Source organism: Limulus polyphemus, unplaced genomic scaffold, assembly GCF_000517525.1.
Source record: "Limulus polyphemus unplaced genomic scaffold, Limulus_polyphemus-2.1.2 Scaffold4272, whole genome shotgun sequence".
Lineage (NCBI taxonomy): Eukaryota > Metazoa > Arthropoda > Merostomata > Xiphosura > Limulidae > Limulus > Limulus polyphemus.
In genome coordinates this window covers 20,380-47,602 of record NW_013669882.1, presented here as the reverse complement: position 1 = coordinate 47,602, position 27,223 = coordinate 20,380, and the positions used below count along the sequence as shown (strand labels likewise).

Here is a 27,223-nt window from a genome sequence, read left to right as displayed (position 1 = left end):
AGTACCGAAAATAGCCATAGTCTGGTCTCCTGTTGTTGTCCTCGATATAGAAACTAGTGACACATAGCGGGTTTGTTCAGCTCGTTTTGTTACAGGTAGGAAATTATTTAAACTTATAAAACAAAACAACTCCCATTACCGTTAAAACGCCCTCAGCATTATGGGTTATAAGTGCACTATAAGAGTAACAGGCAAATTCCACTGTTGTATCAGAGAGGAGTGGCCCAAGAGTTGGCAGTGGGTGCTGTTGACTACCTACCTTCCGTGTAGTCTATCAGTTCAAAATTAGAAACGGCTAGTGCAGTTATAATTTGTGTATAATGTTTTTGTTAACATAGGTTTACATATATATACACGCATGCAACAGACTGAATAAATATATGTATATATATATATATATATATATACATGTATGTGTGTGTGTATATGTATGACTTCTTAGTATATTAGTTTTGCGTTTTATTAAACATTTGTTAACAGTGGATTTTGTGTCGTATTTTATGGATAAATTTTATATAATTGTAACATCATCATCATCATCGGAATTTAGGTGTTCTGTAGATCAGTGAGGGTCAGGTGCAGTTTGACCGCTTCCCTCTCTTCTTGATTGATATTTTAATACAGGCTTGTAGTTTTTTGTTTTTTTTTCTGTTTCACCATTCAGGTCTATGTGCAGGTGAAGCTCTGAAATGGGTGACTTTTATTTTTAATTGTTTTTTGATTACATGATTGTGTGGTATTTTGACTCAAGAATAAGTGTGTGATGTTTGTATTAAACAGATATAAACCGTTGTTTAGCTACTTTTATTTGTATGAAATCTATGAATGTATTGTTGCGTCAGCGAGGTCACGTGACTAGTGTCACGCCACCTCTCGAACTTTCGGGAATAGTTGGGAGATTACTAGATATAGGGTAGGCTGGTATATATACAAGAGGGTAACAATGTGACGGGACAATGTGTGTAGGTAGTGAGTAATTGAACTGCAGTCAGGAAGTATTTATTGTTGAAGTTAACGTTCGTTGTTAAAACGTTTGTAAAAGAGCGACTGTTGAAAATAAGTGTATCGGTAAAGTTATATTCAGAAAGAATAAACCAGTTTTATTAAGTAAGGACTTGTGTCGCTAAAGTTTTGTCGGAACGAAGTTACGGAAAATCAATTAACAAAAGGAGACGTAACAGTACTTTTAATGGCTTCTGAGATTGGATTTGGTTCGGTTTCAAGTGTATTTGTTGGTTTGTTTGCTATGATTTGATTTTTGTTATAAATTTGAACTGTTTGGTTGTTACTTGATTCAGTAGTTGTGCTGCCTCTGTGTTAGTGTATCTTGTTGTCTGTGTGGGTGTGGTGTGTGTCACAACTTCATTGTTTGTTTGTCGAATTTCGCGCAAAGCTACTTAATGGCTACCTGCGCTAACCGTCTCTAATTTAGCAGTGATAGACTGGAAGGAAGGCAGCTAGTCAACCCATCCCACCGCCAACTCTTGGGCTACTATTTTACCAACATGTTTGGTGGTGGGATTCGAACCCACGACCCTCAGATTGTGAGTCGAGTGCCCTAATCACCAGGCCCTCGCAACTTTATATAAGTTCCTACGAGCAAGCTACTGATACAGTGTTTTTGTTTGTTGTTTAGCATTATAAGCCGTCAGACTTACCATTGAACCACCAGGGGTCAGCAGTTCGGCAGTAGAAAGTACACAAATTGTAATATTTTTTGTAATTTGTTCGTTCATTTCGGAAACTCGCACAAAGCTACACAAGATCTATTTGCGCTAGCCGTGCCTAATCTAGAACACATAAACTACAGAAAGGCAGCTAGTTAACAGTACTCACCGCCAACTCTTGGGCTACTCTAATCGAATAGTGGGATTTGAGATGTATATTTTCTTAAGATTTTCCTCTTGGCTAAAATCCAATGCATTATTCATATGACAGGCCAGATATGTGTGTTTTGTGAACGATTGTTGCCCTAATCAGATTTAGATAATCTTGATTTGACAGAGTTATTAGAATAAATAAAATAATCCAAATATCTAGTTTAGATGGAAAACGGCCATAAGTTGTGAGGTGAGACCGCTTTGTTATTGTTAGTTCGACTGGCGGGCTTTGAAAGTTCAACACGTAACAATGGCGGCCGCTTGCACATGGTGAAAATAACGTGACTTCCGATCTAGTGTTATTTATAACTATGGTCTACGCTATTTACGCAACGACACCTAATGTTCAAAACTAGACTCACATAATTACAGAAAATAATACGTATTCACATTACAATAATATGTAAGTTTAGGTTATTCTGTTTCGAAAAAAAAAGGAAAAGTGTAACGGAATAAAAACACGAAGTACTTAAAAATTTAACTATTCAAGATACTCTCTTTGCATATTACTCATTTAGAACACTTTCTGTTATACAGTTTAGATAATAAAGAAGCTCTCTGACATTGCCACAATATTACTTTAAAATGTAATCCTACATTACCATAACACAGATTGTAAATAACTAGTTGAAACTAGAGCTGCCCTAGCCAACAGCTCAAGTAATTACGCAAAAATATAAATATATAATTTCTTGATAGCGACAAAATGACTATATTATTGACCTCCCAGAAAGTGCTTATGTAATTTTATCTGTATAAGATAAGGTTGAGGTACAAATATGCATCATCACACGTTATTTTCACCTCTTCAAGTTGGTTTGTTACAGTGTAAGATAAAGGCATAAGGTTGAAGGACAGTTTTTACGTTATCACATCCTATTTCTGTCTCCTACGTCATAATGAGTTAACTTTAAATGCTTCTGTAGTTCAAAAACACATTAACAAATGAGTAAATGCATGCAGAGTTTACAGATAATTTAATTCCGCCCCCTCCCCTCCACCCCGTACATATTGGCTCAGCAGTAAATCTGAAGGCCTAAAAACGCTAAAAATCGGGTGTCCATACACTTGTGGTGGGCACAGGGCAGAAGATAGCCCATTGTGTATCTTTGCGCTTAACAACAAAACAAACCAATGAATAATTAAAGGAAGAACCTTGTTATGTAAAACTTAAATCTTGCTTATACTTGCAAAGTATAATATTTACGGTTACAACATTTCACCCCGTTAACCTGACATCATTAGGTACAACAACTACCAGGAATGAGCTCCTGATCTAGATAATACAAAAAAAAAAAACTAGCGGATGGATACATTGATATTTGCTTAATATAGAAAACTGGAATTTGTGTCAAAATATAAATTATGGAAAGTTTGTTAAACTAAAGGTTGTTCAACTCCAAACACCACTGAAAGTCAGTTAAGCTTAACCCCCCTCAGTGACGTCATATGCTGTTAAAGAACTGGGAACTTCTGTTATAAATTAATCATTATGTGTTTCTCTCAACAACTAACTGTCGAACAGAAGAAGACACGTGAAAGTGTCGAATATTGTAAAAAAATTAATTTGATATTGTTCCGAAATAGTGGTTCAAAACATTATTTTAAATGTTACCAGTTTTGGTTGTATATTTTCTTAACGATTACAAGGATATTAACATTCTAATAGTAGATAATACACATTTCGGAACAACATTATACTGATTTTTCTACAATATTTGGCACTTTCACGTGTCTTCTTCTTCTTCTTTCCAACGATTAGTTGTTAAGAGAAACACACACACAGTGTTGAATTTAAAATTGCAGTTCCATATGACGTCAGAGAAGTGGTTCCAGCTTAAATTGACCTTCAATGGTGCTTGAAGTTTAGGAACTTCCGGATTAACGAACCTTCCACAGGTTTTCTTTTGGCATACATTCCAGTTGATTCTATAATCAAAATTCTTCATGTATAGAAAAATAGTATTATATGTTTGACCATTTGCATTATCTTTCTTTGTGTGTGTTTTCCGTATTATCTAGATCAAGGGTTCACACCTTGAAGTTATTGTACCTGATGATGTCAGGTTAACCTGATGAAACTTTGTAACCATAAATATTACTCTGTGTATCCAACAATAAACAACTTTTAAGTTAAATAAACCGTTGCCTGGTGATCAATCGTAAAAATATTTTTTTCCTCTTCAGAACATCAGATTCCATGTGGGAATAACGCAAAGCAACGTAGTTAGGTAACAATGTTAGAAACAATTACTATTGTACACCACACATACCTGATATAATTATTATTGTATGTAAAGCATAAAAGCTTAATTAAGACCCTTCATAGACACTGAACATAGTTAACGCTGACGGAAACACGCAGTTCTTCCTATTGAATAAGAACTTCCTGTTTGTGATCTCTCATGGAATATATCTACATAGGAATGTTAAACTTCTGCCTAGTGCTATTGATTGGTTCGTAACGTGAGGTAGTTTAAGTATGACTGAAAAAACATAACTGTAGCATTTCACTAGTTCCGGACTTTATCACGAAACCAAACTTATCTTTAAATATTTTTGCAATATATTATTATCAGTCGTTTTCACAAACAAGTCGAATTCTGATACATCCAAAAATATATCCTAAGTGTATATCTTCTAACTTCATACTTTTATCGTAATTTTTAACTGCCAACTTACAATTAACTTCCTCTCCGATATTTAATCAATTGATTTGGAAATAGGCAAACAAATCATGATTTGTTCTAGACATTGCAAATACCGATTTACCAAGGAGAGTCATGCATGATCTCATTTATGTAATGAATTTTTAATATTCACTTTTTTAAGCCGCGGCATAACGGTTCAGAGAATGGCTCCTAGTTTTTCAAGTACAAACTTGTATCTCAACTCCGTCATCTCTTGACGGATTTGAGGTCTAGTTACAATTTTAGACTCAAGAGGTCAAACCCTTTCGATTGGTGTATTTGACCACGTTCAAGGTCTCATAGATTAATTTACTCTAATCCTGTCTAAAACAAATTCAATTTGAGATCCTAATTTTATTTATTTATTTTATAGGTTTATGAAAAAAAGTCATAAAAAATAAAAAACATTTTTTTATATTTTGCTTAAACTTAAAACTACTAGAGGACTACCTGTGGCATTCTGCGCAATCCGTCATTAATTTTAAAGTGATAGACTAGAGGAAATACAGTCAGTCAACATCACCCACCACCAAATCTTGGGTTACTCTTTACCAAGGAATAGTGGGATTGACCGTAACTTTATAACGCCTTCACGGCTTAAAGGGCAAGCATGTTCGGAGAAGGGATTCAAACCTGCGACTCAGGTTGAGAGTCGAGTACCCTAATCACCAGGCAAAAATAACAGCAAGGAAAAATACACATTACTTGTAACATTTTATATGAAAACAATAAACTTATTGTGTTACGAAACCGCACCTATTGAAAAAGCTTCATGATAAGATATATTTTGGTAAGCCTAGTATTACTCCCACCTTAACTAACGAGCATGTAGAGTTATTTTGAAAGTAGAGTATTAGTTTTTACGTCCTGCCAATGAATTCTGTGTATTACTTTCATCTTATGTAAATTCAGATTACCGATATTAATCATATGCTAGTTTGTTGACTGTTAATGGAAATTAGCTATTATCACGTGAACTCTTCACAATTGTTATCTTGTTGTTGTTTTTTATTTTCAAAAACAACAACTAAAACTAAAGATTTTTAACGAGATTTGTCTCCAAAATTCTATTTAATCAATTTTTTTCTGTTTTTCTAATTACATGTAGTAGCATGGTATGACATGGCATGGTGTTAGGACGATCAACTCTCAGTCTCAGGGAAGAGGGGGCGTTATAACGTGATGATCAATCCTACTAATCGTTGCTAAAGAGTAGGCCAAGAGTTGGCGATCGGTGATGTTGACTAGCTGTCTTCCCTCTAGTTTATCATTTCATAAGCCTCTCGATGGCTCAGCAGTAAGTCTAGGGCTCATAAAAAAATCGGATTTCGAAACCTGCAGTGGACTAAGTACAAATGTATAATTGTGTAGTTTTGCGCATAAAAAAAAGAACAAAAACAAATGACAGTTAGCGCAAATAACCCTCGAGCAGCTTTACGTGAAATTCAACAAAAACAAAACATTATATGCGTGTGTGTGTATATATATATATATATATATATATACACATTATTTATTATATAGCCTTATTTGTATACATACGTATATGTTTATTTCTTCTTTACTGTATTTTGACTGGTCAAATGAATCCTTGCCGATTTCATACAAACAATATATATAAGACAGAGTTGTCTGTCAGGTGTCTTTGTGTCTTGATGTCACAAATTGTTGTGAGGAATTAGCTGAACTAATTACCAATTAGAGGATTTCAGGTAAAAACCCCAAATCAATCGGACAGAAGTTTGTTAGCTTGTTCAGTTCTTTACCGCCTTAATGTAGCGAGTGAGACCTCAAATAAGTAAGAAGGTCGGTTGCGAAATACGTGAAGCCGATGCTAAACCAAAGACGATGACGTTTGATACCGCGCGCAGCTTTGGTACTTCGGACTAAGGGTTCATGTTCTACGGCTAAGATTGAGAAAAGGACCGGTCCAAGCCCCCGTTTATAGCATTACGTTTTTTTTTTCTTAAGTAGTCATTTCTGAGTACCTTTGTAAGTAACTAGATATATATACTTGTAAATATATATATATATTACCCATAAGCCATAAGGTAAGCCACGTGAACATTAGATTACATCGAGTATAAAAACTGTTGGTATAAGAATTCCACACGTCCCGATTTTTTTTAACTTCAGAACATTGTAACGCACAATTTTGTTATGTATAATTAAGTAAAATTAGTTGTTCATATTTCTCAAGGTTAAAATGAGTGTGTGTATGCATAATATCATACATAAGTGAATGTTATCATTAAATATTTGTCTCTAATTATGCGAATATATGTGGGAAAACGACTATAACACTGACAAGAGAAACAATAAACGATTGACAGGAAGAAAGAGTGCATGAAGAAATGATACAGAGACATATAGAGTAACAGGAAAACAGGTATATTCATTACAGTTCTCTTTAAGTAGAGGTGTCTGACGTGTTCTTATGTACTGTGTAATGGGATCCATTTCTAGCGCGTGTCACGTGACTGTGTTTTCTCTCTCTGCGTCTGGGTGATGTAGGTTGGAGCTAACTTTGGACACTGGTAAAGACAAGACTTAGAGAGAGAATCTCTGTAATTTAGGGCTTAAGGTATCCTGTGAAGAGAAAGCGCCTAGCAACTGATTTTAAGATCCCATAAGATTATTTTATAATTTTAGGTGCAATTTCGTAACACACCTGGTAAGTGCTTTGAGAATTATTTTTTCTTTTTATAAGTGTGAGATTCATTATACACTAAGCCTCAGTTAACAGTAATTCTTGTTATACCAAACTTCAACTAACAGTAATTCATGTTCTATCAAACTTCAGCCAACAGTAATTCATGTTCTACCAAACTTCAACTGACATTAATTCATATTCTACCAAACTTCAACTGACAGTAATTCATGTTCTACCAAACCTCAACTGACAGTAATTCATGTTTTACCAAATTTCAGCTAAAATTAATTCATGTTCTACCAAACTTCAGCCAACAGTAATTCATGTTCTACCAAACTTCAGCTAACAGTAATTCATGCTATACCAAACTTCAGCCAACAGTAATTCATGCTATATTAAACTTCAGCTAAAAGTAATTCATGTTATACCAAACTTCAACTAACAGTAATTCTTTTTATACCAAATTTCAGCTAACAATAATTCATGTTATACCAAACTTCAGCTAACAGTATTAATCTCTATATTAACTTCCTAATTAAATTAAATCGTTCGTAGCATTAATATTGATGCTCTTATTTAACCAAGGCTAAAATATAAGTGTTTTATAAAAATTATAATGATTCCACGGTTACAAAGTGCTATTAGTTAATAAAAAGTGAGAAAATGGCGACAAATTAACGAAATAACCTCATAAAGTGTTTTTTAACACTAATAATTTAAGGTAATCTAGATTTCAATTCCAGCTACTTATTTTATTTCTAACCGATTGAATAGGATTTTAAAATTGTCAATTACAAGAGAGTTCTACATGAATTTATTTTAAAAATGTATTAAAATGTATTTTTTACGACAGTTTTCTTTGGTTTACGATAACACAAGTTGGCGGGAGTATCACTTTCCTGTATTTACATATAAGGAAGTATCGTTCGAGAGCGAATATTTTTAGCATAAATTAAGATCGACTACTTCTTAGGTTTGTATTTCACTGAAAACTTCGGTCAGTGATTTTATTTTGCCCGATGGGCCGTCTACAGATAATGAAAGTGATATTTTCTTTATGTTTAACTTTTGCTCCTCTGATGGAAACTCTTTGGACGAGTAAGTCCACTTCGTACACTAACACTGAAGTGGAATTCTCTAAAGACTGAGGATTAAACGTAATCTTGTGATTGTCTGTTTAAGCCAATGTGAAGGAGACTGGAGAATTTCTTGGCATGTTCTATTAATTAACCTTTTACAATCAGTTGCTTCATCATAACCGGTTAAAGTTTATGTTATTTTACCTAGCTACTTTTAAATGTACACCTGCATCCTTATTCTTACAATTAAAGAGGACTTGCGAACAGTAAAAAACAAACAAACAAGACACGAGGTTACACGTCATGGCGACTTATCATGTGCACGTGAACATGTTTACATTATAATTTATCCACACGTATATTTATAAAAAGTTTATAGGCGACTTGCTATGTTAATGAGCATATGTCAAACTTCCTACAGGAATTCTCTTTTCTGTTGTTGTAAAAAAACTTCACCTCGTTTACAGTTCCTCTAGACACAAAGACTAATGACACAAAGACTTTGTTCATCGCGGGGAATCGAACTTTGGATTTTAGTTTTGTAAGTCCGTAAAACTTACCGCAGACTCACTGGGGGGCTCGTGTCGGAGAGTCATTGTTCTATACGGCTTTAAAAAATGGTGTACGTGATTCGTGTGCAATACGTCTGGACAATGAGTTATTTGCATACCTTGCCATTAAAATTCTGTATAAAAGAGCCTCTACCAAAGGCTGAGTAAATGTCATAAATATTCGCTGTGCAGCTTATGTTATTAAAGAATACCTTAACTAGCTTAACGTGTACTGAAGTGTTAAGGGATTACCTAAAGGTCCATCTAACCGAATAACAACTGTTTAAAAAATAGTGACCGTTACCGAAGATATTCAGCCGAATTCTAAATGTGTGCGATACCACAATAAAGAATATCCACACTTTAAAAACTAAGGTTGCGTTATGAGAGTGACAATAAATCCCTTAATGTGGGTGGTAAAATGCTGCTGTCTGGCTGCTTTCCTTATGAAAATTAGGGATCGCAGCTGATAGACTCATCAGCTTTGACATAAACACAAATACAAACATGAATATTAATATGCGTGAAAGCTTCGGGTTTTAACTGTGTAATCTTTAGAAGAACTAACCAAATTCTCGAGTTTAAAGTTCTGAGTTAAACATTTCAGTGTTACTCCGCACACGAGTGTGAAGTAGAACGTTTAAATATGAATTATATAACTTAATAGGTTTGTTTGTAATCAAGCACAAAGCTACACAATGGGCTATCTGTGCTCTGTCAACAACAGATATCGAAACCCGGTTTCTAGCGCTGCAAGTCCGCAAACATACCGCTGTGCCACTGGGGGGGGGGGGGGTGGTTATAAGAGAGTCAGAAGACTTTCAAAGGCTCCAGCAGATATGTTCGTAACAAATATACAAGTAATTGAAAAAACAGATTACGTTGAGCAATCATATAATTATTTATATACAAATGATCATTTATCTATATTCTGTGCAAATCAAACTCAAAACAAGACTTCAGAGTAGTTGTTTCATGATTCACTCTTACTAAGCATTAATGTGACATGTGATATTGGTGTCCACCATTATAAAGATAGTGCGACATTGAAGTTGGCCTATACTCAGACTAAATAAACTTCAACTTCGTAATGAAGAGAGCCTACAAGAGCAAACACAACATACAAACAAAGACCCTTCCTGTAGTTCCATAAGCCCTCTTGTCTGTAACTTGAATAGTAGTACTTGTTACTAGTACACTTTTGTTATCCAGTTTACAAAATGTGGATTATCACTGTCTGTTTCCTCAGTTCTGCAGCCCACGGATAAAAGACTGACCAAAGTGCAGAAATGCTAGGTTCAACTTCAATTTGAGAACGATGCACATCTTCTCAGCATAGTCAATATATACGTTTACATTCGCATAATTCAGACTAAAATTTCTATCCATTTTACCTCAGTCAGAGTCGTACTGTACTGTGATTGTGATAATGATTTTGGTTTACATTTTCCTATATTCGTTTAACTTTACTTTTAAAGGACCGGGGATGCTCAAAAATTATTTTTCTCTTCATTCCACTCCTAGTTGAAGGATATTATGACTTGATAAGGCCATTTATGCCAAAAAATTAAAACAAGGTTGCTAAATTTTATATTAATTACACTTGGAGCAAAGGTAGCCAACGGAGAAGCCAGAAGTCTGTGATGTATACTGTCTTTCTGTCGATATAAGGTTTTATTGTCTTGAGAAAATTTCGGGTCGCTACTTCAAGTTTCTTTAAAATCAATACAAAGGACCAAAACCTCTCTTGTAACAAACTACATGACCGTTTTGTTTTTCACATTATTTAAATATTTTCGTTTTTTGACTTTTACTCACCAGAGTAAACGAGTTAACATTATGTAACATTTTCAGTAAAGTCAATTGAAGGTGAAGACAACAAAAGTTCTACTAATTTAGCTGATAAAATTATCAATAACACTCTTTGAGTTTAACTGTCAGTTGTCTGTATATATCAAGGAAGCATGAGTAAAATTTAGAATTAAATAAGCAATAACACGCTGTAAATGATACATCAGCAAAAACGTAATATCCGTATTTATTTATGGTTCCGTTAAAAAAAGCGACCAATCTTGTCCTTGTGGTTTGGTGCCACTTCGTCATTTTGAAATGACCCAGACTAGAAATGTGAGCATAACAGTTTTAACTTTAAGTGCGCGTGACATCAACCATTTGAGATAAGCGTGCGATAAGGATGAAGTACTGTTATCTGAAAAATAAATAAATTAAACACATTTAGTTCCCATGAAATCAGTTACAACACAAGTCTTCCTGGGAATTTCTGTGACTTGGATAACATATCTTAAAATACATTTAACCCCCTCATACGCAACGCTTACCAATCTACATATTATCAACCATAATGTGTGCAGGTAAACAAATTTTATGTAAAGTAACGCGCCTCTACATTTGTGACTTCGGAGTTGCACTGAGATTTCATTGTGTTCAAAGTTGGGTATTGTATGTATAGTAGGTACCTGCGAAAAATGAGGTATTAGTTAAGTGGGGTTTGATTTAGGCGACAGTAATATACATCATAGAATAATATAATCGTATATAATCGATGCTTTTGTGAACGAATAAAAATAAGATTTGTCGAGAACCTGAAGAAATCTGTATGTGTATGTCTCATTACCTGTAACTGATGGAAATTTGCGTGAATGTCCAGGTCACAAGCGGATAGCCAGACTGACCTTTCATCACCAAACATGTTCGCCTTTTCTGCCGTGGGGGCGTTATAATGTGACAGCTAATCCCACTGTTTGTTGGTGTGTGTGTATATTTTCTTATAGCAAATCCACATCGATGTGTCCACCGAGGAGATTCGAACACCTGATCATAGCGTTGTAAATCCGAAGACTTACCGCTGTCCCACCGTTGGTAAAAGAGTAGCCCAAGAGTTGGCGGTGGGTGGTGATGACTAGCTGCCTTCCCTCCAGTCTATCACTACTAAATTAGGGTCGGCTAGCGCAGATAGCTCTCGATTGGCTTTGCGCGAAATTATAAACAACAACGACAACAAACAAACAAACAATGACTGAACTTTATACGTGGTTGATGACGAGATGGAGTACGGTTCTTTATGGTAAAGATGTCATTGTTCTTTAGGTTTCACTAGTGAATTAAAATATTTTCATCCAGTTATTGTCCTGGAGGTCGGGAAATAATTGCTTTGCTGGCCTTGTCATGATGCGTGACGAATTCGATGCCACACTCTTGTGGTGGCCTATGTCATCGTTTTATCGCTACGATGTACCTAATTATTTTATTCCGTGAGAAATATTCGTCCATTGCATCGTTACAGCGACGGTTTTATGCCAAAGTTACCATAGATGTTTCGCTTTCTTGTTCTGTACAATCTCTTTTTTTTCTTAACTATTAATTTTATGCAGGTAACAGTAGTGATTGTCAAATAATACTATATTGTTATCATTAATTAAGTAAGTTTAATGTAACAAACTAGTAGAAAATGAATTTATCTTAGGAAGGTTGCGTAATTTTCAAATCTTATTCGAGTACAAATCTTTTGGTTATGGTTTCTTGGCATGGCCTGGTTGTTAGGGCGCTCGACTCGCAATCAGTTTCAAATTACATCACCGAATATGTTCGTCCTTCCAGCCGTGGGGACGTTATAATGTTAAAGTTAATTCCACCGTTCGTTGGTAAAAAGTAGTCCACAAGATGGCGGTAGATGATGTTGACTAACTGCTTTTTTTTTTGTTTATATTATTTTTAGACTTGTATAATTGCGTATAAAATAAATGTTTTGTAGACAAAATACGACGTTTTCGTTTGGTGGTTTATTTTGATCCTGTTGGTAATTCTCGCCATACGTACAGTATCTCAGCAATGTTGTAAAATGCAATTTTTACGAAATATTTGCTCTCGTGTAATATGAAACAAGAAAATGATTTTTAAATATTTACATTCTCTTTTTTCATCTATATTGTATATTCTTACAATTTTCTTTTGCGTTTTCGATTATATTTTTTTTTTAGTTGAGAGATCAAATAAATTTGCTTTTAACTTTTTTGTATAATTATTTCTGTTCTGAGCTAAGTGGTATTTCGTCAGATCACTATGCAGTTTAAGACAAGAAAAGGATAAATATGAATGGATTCAAAGCAAAAAATGAATAATATAAATTAAAGGACGTCATGTCACTATAATGATCCTGTTATTTTATGGAAAGTAGACTCCCAAATGATGTAATAAACCAATAAATTCGGACAATTCCGCCATTTTTATAACAGGGTTAACTAGATAGACTTAGGCCTAATATTCAAGTTATATTATGATCGAACAACAAGTTATTATGAATATTAAAGTGCTTTTAAAGTTACACCATTTTATAGTCCCCCGGTGGGACAGTGGTAAATCTACTGACTTGCAACGCTAAAATCCAGGTTTCGATTCCCCACGGTAAACACAGTATATAGTTAAATGTGGGTTTGCTATAAAAAATAAACAAGCAAACACCCTTTTATTAAACCATTAGATCCCAGACGTTTAACTCTACTTTATAAGATAAAGTAAGAGTGTGAAGAACAATAACATGACGTTATCCTCTAGAGTGTAGCCCAGTGGTTAGCTTGTGGGACTGTGAATTTAAGGTTACATGGTTAGAATCCCGTTACTCCCCCCACCCCACAAAAAAAGCGCTTCACATTTTGATACAGCCGAGGGGGAGTTATTCGTTGGTAAAAAAAGTAGCTCAAGAGTTGGCGGTGGGATATTGACTAGCTGCCTTCCCGCTAGTTGTCTTTCACTGGGTCGGCTAGCGCAGGTAGTCATCTGTACTATCTTGTTTGCATTGTTTTTGAAGGATTGATATTACCCATCCCTACATTTACTTCCTTTTTTGAAAAGTTTTTCTTTACTTGTAAACATAGATTCACTGTGATGAGCATACAAAGACTAAAAAACATTCATATAATTAGGAAAAATTAATATTATTATTAAAATTAGATGAGATTATCCGTTAAGGAAGCAAAATTTTGTAACGGACAATGTTAAATAATGTTCCCCTTCCTCAGTATCGGAGCCTTGCCAAAATTTGTCAGACGTGTGACGTCACATTAAGGGTAGAGATCTCAAAGGCTGATTTCAATTTTTTTTAGTCTATTTTAAATCACATAAATATATTCAACGCTAATTATTCAGGATAGTAGCGAGAGAAAACATGCAACTGAATTTCCATTAAGTTAAGCAGCAAGGCAACAAACAAGAACAACAAGAAACACAAACAAAAAAAACAGATGTGTGTGTACCAAATAAAAATCACTAACATTAAAATCGTATATCTTATTAATTTGCTACCTTTCTAACTGCACTATAATATTGAAAAACCTTGATTTTTTATAATGTCTTTCATACCTCTTATCCTGCCAACACGAATAGCTAAAATAAGTTGTCTTTCGTTATGAAAGACACTTGATTTGAGGTGTAACTTGAATAGCTTTTCTTACGTACATATTTTTAGTTTGAGTTGTCGGGACTCAACTCCAATTTCAGGTGCTGAAGTGGAGCACAACACCTCTGCCTTTCTTTCTTGTGTTATTAAATATCTAATGACTTCACTGGATGCTAATTGCATACCTTGCTTTGTGAAAGGTAATAATTGACTCATTTAACTGATTAACTACTTGTGTCTATAAATGCAAAGTCAAAAGTTTATAAAAATTGGAAATGTGCTCTATTTTATTTTTTATTCCCTTTCTCGGACGTAATTCTAAAACAAAAAAGCCCATGTACACTGTTCGACAATTACAATACCAAAAGTTACGGTAATCGAGTCAGCCAACTCTAGGTGATGGATACTAACACAGACACACACACACACACGTATAATGGATTATCATTATAATAAGATAAAGAGCTCAAACTGAAATACTATATAAATACAAGTTCGCTGTAATGAGTAAAAGACAATTGAAAACACCATACCTATAATCTATACTCTCCCCCCTCTCCCACATAAAGAAACCTAATCATGTTTTATTTTTTCGGTTTGCCATTGTCCAGTGCCCCCTCCCCCCAAATCGTTATAACTCAGTGAGAAGTGGTGAAACAAATTATAAATAATATTATAGGTGAAGGTAAAGAAGAAAGTATACTAATATTTCAACCACTCTATATCTAGTGCTAATGAGGCCTTTCGCCAAATACCAGGGCTCTTCAGGCCGACTGGGATACAACAGACATAGTGGTGGTTGAGCGCAATATAAATTCCCAATGGTTTGAGAATAACTTTATTTTTAATATTAGTTTGCTTAGTTCAGGAGGTATTATTATAATAATAACTAGCTGAAGTTTATTGGTAAAATAAAAGTCATAAGGCTTTAGCTTATTTACATGTTGTTAATTGTGTAAGCTAATTAAGATGACGGTTTTGAATTTGATATGACATGTCTTAAGTTTAATTTGAAATCAAACCTTTATCGTGAAGGAGTTATATATTTTACTGATATACAACACCATGGGCTACTTTTGATATACAACACCATGGGCTACTTTTGATATACAACACCATGGGCTACTTTTGATATACAACACCATGGGCTACTTTTGATATACAACACCATGGGCTACTTTTGTCCATTTACATATCTTGCCCTCTATCTTTCTTACACAGTGTATCTATTCTACACATGGGCGTCCGCGGAGGGGCAAGAGAGGGCTCTTGCCCCCTAGAAAAATAGGAAACACAATACTTTCTTTATTCATTCGGCATATGTATACGAATTTTTTATTCAATACACAATTTCACATTACTTTTCCCCCTCTTCTGGAAAGCTTTGCCCCTACATCGCGGACTCTCATGGTTATGCACATATTATTTTTATTTATGATGTATGACTATCGAGTTCTTTTACATTCTAGGAATAAACTTGTACTCTTTGTGAGATTAATGAAGAAACTTGGGTTGCTTTTCAATTTTTATCAGTGCTGTGCTTACTTGGACAACCATTTTAAAACATCACGCATGTTCCGGATTATATTTTTAGCTCTATTAAGCTGTAAGTCAACGTCCACCGCGAGAGGGCGTTATATGTAGCCGGGTCTCACCAAAATGTTTAGCACAATCTAGAACGTGACGATAGATGGCAAATTTCCAAAGATATTATTGAAATTTTGTAGCTGTAGTCTGGACTGAACTAGTTTACGTTTGGATGCACATGTAATGTTCATCATCACAGGACTGTAGGGGTAGTTACTTCAAGGCTTATACACATCTGTTTTGAGAGTGAGATAAATAATATTTCAGAAGTTATTCATTTTTCGAAAAAAAAAACTTGTTTGACGATGGAATATGGTAAAAATTTATAACGTGAAGGTACATATATATATAATTGATGTTTCGTCCTTAACACGTTATTCATATGGTTCATTCTAATTCAAAGTGAGATACATATACGTTTATGATAATTACTTATTTCAAAATGTCTCACGATAAAGCTTTAGAAATTGTAGGTAAAATTAAAAATGTAAAATCACCATTTACAACTGACTGGCGTTTGTCATTCGTGTCAAACTCCATAACAGATCGGGAAAAGTTTTCCCCGTTGGTCTAATTACCACAAGAAAATAATTTTTCGTAAATTTAATTTTACTAAGTACTCTTGGACATTGTAATTAGTTTTAAAATAATTAAATGCACCAATAACAACTCACTCACACTCTTATAGCATCTGGGTCAGTCGACCCCTGGCCGCTCTCACGAAGTATCTCCATCTTTCCCTGTCCTATGTAAAATGTGACTATTTTTCATTATCTATACCAATATCAAAGGCGTCCTCTGCAACATTATCTCGCCATCTTTTTCTCGGTCTTCCTAATGGTCTCCTACCTTGTGGTTTTCAAACGTAGCAATCTTGGGCAATAACAATTCAACAAACACAAATTGAAATATAACAGTGGGATTATAAACCGCAGAAATTGTACAAATATTACATAAGTCAGTTTGAACTCTAAGTATAACAAGTTGTGTTAAGAAATACCTATTATTTGTTCAAATGTGCAGTCAGAAGGAATGGTGTGATTTTGTGTCATTTATGAAGGGGGTTAATAACAGCTCTATTAAGCATGCATGTATAATATGTATTCTCTCGCGCTTATTTAGTATCTCGATCACGCACAAGTGGAGGGGGCGGGTAATAAATTTCTTCCGGCTAAATAACATCGCTCGTTTTTGATACTGATATTTATATATGCCCCCCCCCTCAGTTGCACAGCGCCATTTCTGCGGGCTTTCAATGCTAGAAACCGAGTTTCGATACCCATGGTGGGCAGAGCACAGACAGCCCATCCTGTAGCTTTGTGCTTAATTACAAACAAATACTTGTTTATGTGAATGAAAATGTCCTTTAAACTTTGTGGTGTGTTAAAAAGTTAAATCTAAAGCGGTACGTATTATCGCACTAAACTTATTTTTCTTAATTTTTATCCATTTTTGGTTAAACATTAGCAGTACAATAATTTGAACGAGACAAACTGTAAAAAAGTTCAAAAGCCATCTCTTACAAGTTTCAGGCCTTCTTATATTACAGATAGTGTGATTGTCTTCTTTGCATCTGGACGATACATGGATATTATCAGTTAGATGCTGGCCAGTAAAAAAAAAAAAATCTGTCTCGTACAACACTGCCTAATCAGCCACGTGCTTAAATTTATTTTTGAATATTACTGATTTGTGCCTCCAGTGGCACAGCGGTATGTTTATGTACTTCAGATAGAAACTGGGTTTCGATTCCTGTGTTGGACATAGCACAGATAGCCCATTGTGAAGCTTTATGCTCAACTACAAACAAACAAACAAACTAGTTTATCTAAAATATGTGCAGCAAATTTCAACAGTGAGGTTCACCAAGTGAAGCGTCTTCTAATTGAGAGGATTGACGTGGTCTAGGGGTTAGGTCACTCGACTCACAATCTGAGGGTCACGGGCTCGAATTCCGTCATCGAACATGCTCGCCCTTTCAACTTTGGGGACGATATAATGTGACGGTCAATCCCGCTACTCATTGGTGAAAAATAACCTAAGAGTTTGCTGTGGGTAGTGATGACTACCTTCCTCCAGAGGTGGAATTAGCGCGGGACAGACGGGACAATACCCCCGGGGCGACGCCTGGGGTCATGGTCTGATCTTGTCTTCTGAAAAAAGGGGGCCCGATCATTTCTTTGCCCCGGGGCTCCTGAACTGCTTGTTCCGCCACTGCTTCACTCTAGTCTATCACTTCAAAATTAGGGACGGCTAGCGCAGATAGCCCTGGAATAGCCTTGCGTGAAATTAAAAACAAACCTCTAATCCAGTTTTTAAAGACAAACTGACATCAAGACGTTCTAGATGGTATTTTTGGTAAAAAAGTAATCACATATTATATTTTACTAAGCGTTGCTGTGGGATATTCAATTGTATCAAAAATATTTTTCAGTGATGATGATAATAAGAATATTAAGATAATGTACATATAAATATTCTGTATAAATAAATAACCTATGTCATGAATATTACGATTAATCATTTAATTTGTTTTTATTATTTTTAACGATTTTATTTTGTTTTGGTGACAAAAAAGTATTTCTTATAGTCACCGCAAAACGAAAATTAACAGTTGTTGCGTAGAATGAAGTACAGAGCTTTTGTACACATGATAATTTATTTCAGACACGTAAAAGTTGTTATGAAATTCGATTATTATTTTTGTGAATTAAACTGGTGCATTTACGTGTTTTACACTCACAAAAAAGAAACCTGTCATTCTATAGGTATTTGAAGAACTTGTAGCAGTCCGCCACAATTTAATTCTTCATATTGTTATACCCCACTACTATAAAGGCTTGGTTTGGTCTGATATTTCATTGGTGGTAGTGTCTAGGCTCACTGATGACGAGTGGAATTCTCCGAAACTAGTCTGGCTCATAGACACACACCCCAATGAAAGAATAGACTATTCCAAGCTTTTACTTGTTGTTAAACAAATGTTTAGACAACTCTACTTATTCAGTTATTTTTGTGGTCATATATCCATTAAGTGGCATTGATATTTTCATCACGTTGTTATTAATATAATTGCACAAAAATTGAACGTTTCACAACATAACAATTGACGAAAAAATAATTTATCTGCTATAATTTGTAAAAAAATTTTGCACATAATAGCGTGAATGTTTTTTCTAGCTAGCGAAGCATAATTCCAATTGGCGATGACACGTTTCGCGCAATCGAGATCTTACCCGGCTGGTTGGAGTACAAGAATCATAGCGCGTTGTCGGCAAAGGATACGGCAAACACGGTGTGGTTGAAATAATATTTATTGTACATTATTCTAATTATTCCCCCCCCCCCCGGTGGTACAGCGGTATGTCTGTGGACTAACATTAGAAACCGGGTTTCAGTACCCGTGGTGGGCAGAACACAGCTAGTCCATTGTGTAGCTTTTTGCTTAACTTCAAGTAGACTTAAATCTCTAAAGGAGAAAATGTAGAATACAGTTAAAAATATAACAGGCCTAATAATTATGACAAGTAAATTAATATTAATTTGTGTTTTCTTTTGAAACTTACCCCGAAAATCGATTTAGAAAGCACTAGAATGCTCGAAAGAGAAACAGACTTACAATGTATGTGCATCATTCACAAGTATGTTATGCCTGCTTGATATGATATTTATCGGAACGATCTCCAAAGATATTTTTAAGATATAAACTTGAACTTTAATTTCGACTTTAAAGTTCAAACTAAATTGGATATCTGCTGAGATTTGATTCTTAGTCTCAGTAACTAATCATGTTACATTATATATATATATATATGTTACATTATATATATCATGTATATATACTAATCATGTTACATTATATATATATATGTTACATTATATATATCATGTATATATACTAATCATGTTACATTATATATATATATGTTACATTATATATATCATGTATATATATACTAATCATGTTACATTATATATATACATATATCTAGAAAACAAACAAACAAAAAAGACGAGTACAATATTTTAACCAATAAACTACGAAATTCATGCAACCATACTTTTAATACGTTGAGCATTCTTATTAGTTTTAAAACATAAAAGGTATTGTGAAACATACGTAGGAAGACAGTTTGGAACGTTTGTGCGGAAAGAGCTATTTATAACATTCTCTGTTACTCTTGGATGGCATTGCATGATCTCTGGTGTCGTGAAACATTTTACATTCCGAATGATGACTCAAGAACGCCAGAAATAGCAAATCATTCTTGAAACTCTCCTTTTATTTACGCGCTCTTCTAAAACATAAATCAACATTTATATTCAAGATTACTATTTAGAAACATCAGACGCAAGTTTATATGTAAAAAAAAAAAGGCTAAATGTTATTAGGTAACTTTAAATTTGTAAACATATTTCAGAGGTTGCGTTTTTCTTGGAAACCAATCTATTTTAAAAACAATAAAATTCTAGAAAGAGTGGAATAGAAAAATATTTTTTCCTTTTTCTGTGATAGATTGCTTATGCAGAGTATTCATGATGAAACTTTGTGTCTCTACAACAGGCATTTGCCATCCATTCAATAAAGTTTCATCATGTTTTTTTCCTGTCTGAGGTTAGGATACCTGACTCATAATCTGAGGGTCGCGGGCTCGAATACCCGTCCCACCAAACATGCTCACCCTTTTAGCCGTGGGGGCGTTATTATGTGACGGTCATTCCCACTATATGTTGGTAAAAGATTAGCCCTTGAATTGGCGGTGGGTGGTGATAACTAGCTTCCTTCCATTTAGTCTTTCACTGTTAAATTAGGAACGGCTAGCGCAGATAGCCCTCGTGTAGCTTTGCACAAAATTCAAAACAAAAGCAAATTCTATCTAAGGTTTTAAAAAAGTCTAGATGTTGTGTAAATAAATTTGAAATTTGTACACGTTTTATAGTGGTGATTTTCCTTGAAAATTATTTCAAAAGTCCATTTAAAAAAATGCTAAGTACTGGCATACAGGGCCTGTGTCCTGATTCTGTTTTACAGTGCCTATTAAATCAGAATAGGAACCATGATCGATACACAACATAAAGTATAACATATCATACTGTTTAGGAACAACAAGGGTCCTATTGGTCCATCTGGGCTGTCCCATCCTCTAAACTAAACTATTAAATAAATAAATAAAATACAAAAATCTTAATGCCAGCCCTTATCATTCATATTGTTATCAAGCATTCTCTTAAATTTACTGCCTACACAACATCTGAAAGCAACCCATTCCAAAGGCCAACCATCCTGTTAGAAAAATAAAACTGTCTTAGCTGAAGATGACTCCTACCTTGCCAAAATTTATATTTGTGTCTCTTAGTCCTACTATTCTCACTGTTAAGTATGAAAAAAAATTATGAATCAACACTATCAATTCCCTTTACAATCTTAAATACCTCAATCAGATACCCTCTAACTCTTCTTTTTTCAAGAGAAAATAATTTCAGAGATATAACCTCTTCTCATATGACAACCCCTCCATCCCAGGTACCATTCTAGAAACCTTCTTCTAAATCCTTTCCAACAATCCAATGCCCTTCCTAAGGAAAGGAGCCCAAGACTGAACACAAATGTGGCCTAACCAGTAACCTATACAGTGAAATTATAATCTCTTTAGACTCGTATTCAATATTTCTGTAGATACAACCCAAAATCCTATTTGCCCTACCACTAGCAACAGCACACTGCTTGGATGGCTTAAGAGACTGATAAACCATTACTCCTTTCTTTTGTGATCAATGTCTCCAAATAACTTAGCTGCTCTATTCACAACATATAATTCTTTAAGCATACCTTCAAAAACAGGATGTAACTCACATTTTACATATATATAGCCACTTCTCCCTCTCTCTTTAGTACTCTATCCATATTAAATAATCTAGAACCCTGTATTTTCAAGAAATTTCTGACATCAAAATCATTTACATTTAACCACGTTTCAGTTATTCCCATTACATCAAAATCTTTCATTTCTACCATACCCTAAAGCCACATATTTTATTTCATATACTTTTATTATTACAGTAGTAACAATTAAGCTTATCCTTACAACTACTTCTATATTAATTCTCTATGCTGAACTTTTCTTAACATAGGATTTTTTTTCTTTTCCATTTAGTTTACCCTGGCCCTCACCACTATCTAGTCCTAGTTGAAAATTTCCCTTACAGCTGAGTTAATAGCCCTTGCAAACAAACCAGACTCTACCCTATTTAAATGCAAACCATCCATTCTAAAAAGCTCCCTTCTCCCATTGAACTGATCCCACAAGTCCAACCACCCAATCTGCTCATCCTTACATCCTCACAATTAATTCTTGGCAGAATCCCTGACACAATTAAGTTATAGTTAAAATGCCAAAGATTCCCATGCCTAATAGCATGAGCCCTAAACCTCTTAGACACCTAACGATGCCCCTAACTGAAATTCTAATACCAGAGCTTTCTTTCTTTTTTTTCTTTTAGTTTTTAGCCTGTCATGCTTATAGAAAAGAAAGTGTAGATGAGGTATTACAATTTGTAAACTCATTTATTATTTTATATTTCATTATATGTGTTTGGCTCTAGAATTTACCCCAAAAATAGATTTAGAAAGCACTGAAGTGACAGAAAGAGAAACACTTACAATTTGTTTGTCTAATTTATGTGTATGTTATGCTTGTTTAGTATGATATTTATTGGAAAGATCTTCAATGATGTGTTTAAAATTTAAACTATAGTTTGAAATTTAATATTCGACTTAGGTTTGGTAGCTACTGATATTTGATTCTTAATCTTACTCCTAGTAAATAATTACACTGGAAATTTGAGCTATAACCAACTATATTGAATATGATTTAACAGGATTGAACATGGAGCGAATATTATAGAAAAACATTTCTGTTGTGTTTTAAGAGACTGTAATTTGTTCCTTCATCAATATTTTGTGTTAAGTGTAATTTAGATCCATTTGAATATTTCATTTAAAGATTTATTGTAGTAAATATAAGTCAGTGAGATTATAGCTAGTGAACATGTATAGTTTGGAAAATAATTTGTTTCAAAATTGGAGCTGTGATTGTGACTAAAAACTTACAGACTTGTAAGACTTACCATTAAATTTGTTTTTCTGGAGTGTTTTGAAATGTTATGATATCATGTAGTAAAGTAATGAAGGATCTATAAAAATATGTGAACCACACTATAGTGTATATGCTGTATCCAGTGCAAATGATGCCTTTCACCAAATACAAGGGCTCATGTGACAGACACAGTAGTGGTCGAGATCCTATTTATATCATCAAATTGGATGAACAACAGTTATTATGGCATGAAATAAAACAAGAAGGAGAAGTGGTCCAATTCAGGTGTTAAAGTGTTTAGATGACTTTTATAACTTGCCATTGGGTGGTTTGTTTGAATGGTGGAAAGTCGAGGTTGAAAGTAGGAACTAAAGTATTAGGAGTTATAAATAATTATAAACTTTAAAATTTCAGAACTAGACCCCCTTTATAAGCAATATAAAATATTTGTTAAAATTTAAAATTATGAATGGGTTTGATTAATGTTGTTGTTGTGTGTGCTACTAGTTTAATTTTTTTACCTTATGTTGAATAGATATATAAATATGAATAAGTACATTTAGTTTTTGAAATAAGAATTTAAGCTACTAACAGACACTTTGTATTTTCCTTTGAAACATCATTATTTTTTTTTGTTTTTGTATATATTCTATGTCTAAAGTTTTTTATAATACATATGAGCACTTTGAAGTATAGAAGAACTACAGCTGACTAGCTTTTTATGCTGAACATTGTTAAGAATGGGTACAGTCCAAACAGATCACCTATAGCTACCTATAGATGATCTGTTTGGATGTAAACTTATTCTTCAATAAAATTATTTCTTAGACAGGCATGTATATGTGTGGAGTGGTTTTACCTGATGACGTGGACTTGGAATTCATTTTGGGCTCTTTTGAATTTTTATTGATTAGACTTATGGATGTTATGTTTGAATAAGGAGAACAACTGAATAATCATAGTCACCTTACATTTTCATACATTGTTGTGAATAGACAACACAGATTATGCTATTTGATAATTGATTGAACACTGCTTTTCTAAAAATGTTGCTTCACATGAGGTTATTGCCATACATGCTTAATATATATATTTTTCCATAACTGTACATTTTTCATTTTTTCAATAAATTCAGTTTTATGACTAATGAATAATTTTAATTAATGTGTAGAAACTAAATAAAAAATCATTTTCTTTGTATGATATATTTTGAACACCGTAAAGAGAAGTTATTCATATAAAATTTAATTTTTTCAAATGTTTAAGATTTTAAAATACTGTTACGTATCTGCTTATTTGTTAATTTCTGGTATAAATTCTTTCTGAGGAACTTCAGCGATACAAGTTCCTTCATGATTAACTCAGTTTATTCTTTCTCAATACAAACTTTTAGTACACAGTATTTCCACAGTCAGTACATTTCTTGTCACTTTAAACTTAACAACTTTTATAATAAACGCTATAAATCACAGCAATTCACAATGTCGATACTTTGCTCTCTACGAGTGCAAAACACACACTAGCTTGAAACAGAATCGTCAATTGCCCGAAAAACCGTAACTACTGTTTGCTGGTTTTTCTCGTCAGGCTTATATACTAACAAAGAGGCGTCTTGATCACACTCGAGCTTCCCGATTATTTGAGAAACTTAGTCACGCATTCGCTATCAGCGTCGCGTGACTTGCGCTGTCGTAACGATACATATGTCTGTCTGATGTTCTGATAAAAAAAAAAACTTCTAACTACCATGCTGTAAGATGTACAAATTAATACATAAAATAACTTATTAAAACAATACATGTACCTAAAAAAATACATATTATTTTGCATTATAATTAAATTGGTTGTAGAAAGTAGGTATGTATTCTAGATTATATACACGTACACGTAACTGCTTATATAGCTTAAGATATTTACCAGTTTATCTATCGTAAATTAAATTTTTCTGTTCGTTGGTTAATAATTCACTATTTATATTCCATAATATCACAGCTTCTTTACAAAGTAAGCCAAACATCTGTGAAATCTACTTGAAAAGACCGCATATTGAAATTTGAAATATATTCACTTTTACAAAAAAAATATATATTAAACTTTGCTACAGTGTGAATAATCATACTCACTTCCATTTTTTTTACTTCAGAAATACATCTAAATTTGTTGCCATTGGCTGAATATCTGTATGTATACATATATAGAGAATTTGCTCAAATTAGACACAGTACTGAAAGCATTCATTCCAGATCATCTCTACATATTTATCAGTGCACAGTGCCATTATCTAAAAACATCTGCAAGAAAAAAGAATAACAATTTTGATTCCCTCAAGTCTTACAATGGCAACTATATATTTAAATGCAGTATGTATTTCATTAGGCACAACATGTAAGTGGTCAATATTGATATTGCTTGCTAAACATTTATTTCGTTTAGATTTTTAATATTTCAATTTGTTTTACATGTCAAATTCTGTTGCCATATTTGTATTGTAAAAATACATTACATTATTTAATGTAACTTTTTAACATTCTATTACATTTACATATATATCATTATTATTTATTTGTTTTAGTATATATTCTATGTATAAAGTTTTTATAATATATATATATAAGTACTTTGTATGACACTTGACTTCTGTAATTTAACAGGTTGAAAATTAAATTGAAAATTTCCCAAATTTCTATTCCATTCCTTGTTATTAACATTTATTAAATTTTATACAGGAACCATGTCAAGAGTGAAGACACTGACAGACATGGGTGATGGCTCTGTAAGTAATCATGCTCCTACATCACCTGATCCTACTAAGTTTCTAAATAGTCCAATATCTTTAGATTTTGACCCTTTACGCTTTGAATTCAAGGAAGACAATTTTGAAAGCTTCACCACCAGTGGAACTGCAGGTGATGAGGCAAAACAGGAGGTTCAAAAATATGACATAGATCAGTCCACTTTAAAAGATCATGATCAACATGGTCTGAACACACAAAATACACTAACTGAAACTCACAATAGGTCACAATTTTCAGTTACTAAGTCCAAAGAGAATTCATCACTTAAAAACAGAAATGAATGTGATTCATCAAGTGATGAACAGCAATTCTCCACTTCTGGATCAGGTTCAGAATCTGACATAGACTCTCCAGACTTACATTCAAATGTGACTAAAACTAAACATTTTCAAAAAGAGTCAATAACTAAAAAGTATCCTGAAGACTGGCTTACCACTCAAAGAACAGAAGAGATGATTCAGTGTGCAGACTTTGATAATAAAGATGTCAAGTCACTTACAGGAACTATGATAACCACTTACACTGAGCCAGATGATTCTTTAGTCAATACTATCTTAAGAACTACCACAAAAACCACCACTTGCATGGTTGAAGATGGCTCATATGTACAGGATGCTGAAAAAGATTTGCCTACACATAATAACATTGATAGCAAAGAACACAGAGTATTAAACTTACTTGAAAATTGTCTTAGTGATGACCAGAACACATCAGTAGGTCTGTATAATGAATCATGTCCACAAGAATACAAAATAATGACATTAACAGAAGATTTAATACTTGATAAGCATAATTTTGAACATGCAAGCAATACAATTGACAAATCTTTAACAAATGAAACAGAGAAAAAAGACTATAACCTATATTCAGAAACAGATATTGAGTATGATGTAACTCCAAGAGAAGCAGAAATTGAGCATAATAAAACCCCAAAAGAAGTAGAGTTAGATGATGATGTGACACTAAGAAAAGTAGAGACTGAGCATGATGTGACCCCAAAAGAAGTAGAGATTGAACATAATATAGTCTCAGAAGTAGAGACTGAGCAAAATATGACCCCAAAAGACTTAGAATTAGATGATGATGTTACACCAAGGACAATAAAGATTGAACATGATGTGATCCCAAAAGAAGTAGAGTTAAACTATGATGTGACACCGAGAGAAGTAGAGATTATGCATGATGTGGTTCTAAGAGATATCATGATAGAAAATGATGTATCCCCAGATAATGGGAAAACAGAATACAGTGTAATCTCAGATGAAATAGAGACTGATCATGCTGAGATGTCAAAACATACAGAGATCATAGAAGGAAAGAAACTTTGTTCTAATAATATCCAAGATGAGAAAATTGTAAAATCTAACAACATTCCCAACCTGAAGCATGAAGATAGAGTATCCAAGGAGCATGATGTAGTGCATGGAGAGCATGTGAAGTCAGGTTCCCCTGTCTCTGATGTAAGTGTGTCTATGTAG

General features: G+C 33.9%; 1 protein-coding gene across 1 annotated transcript; it reads left to right on the top strand.

Moving 5' to 3' along the window:
* Window positions 1-27,223, top strand: LOC106470890. The gene is made up of 2 exons (XM_022399531.1): window positions 1-95; window positions 25,677-27,223. The coding sequence occupies exon 2, from the start codon at window positions 25,682-25,684 to the stop codon at window positions 27,221-27,223; it is 1,542 nt and encodes a 513-aa protein (XP_022255239.1). The 5' UTR covers window positions 1-95; window positions 25,677-25,681.

What these genes read in the sequence shown, in the direction of transcription:
- LOC106470890 (XM_022399531.1), top strand. Translation starts at nt 25,682, where the DNA reads ATGTCAAGAGTGAAGACACTGACAGACATGGGTGATGGCTCTGTAAGT.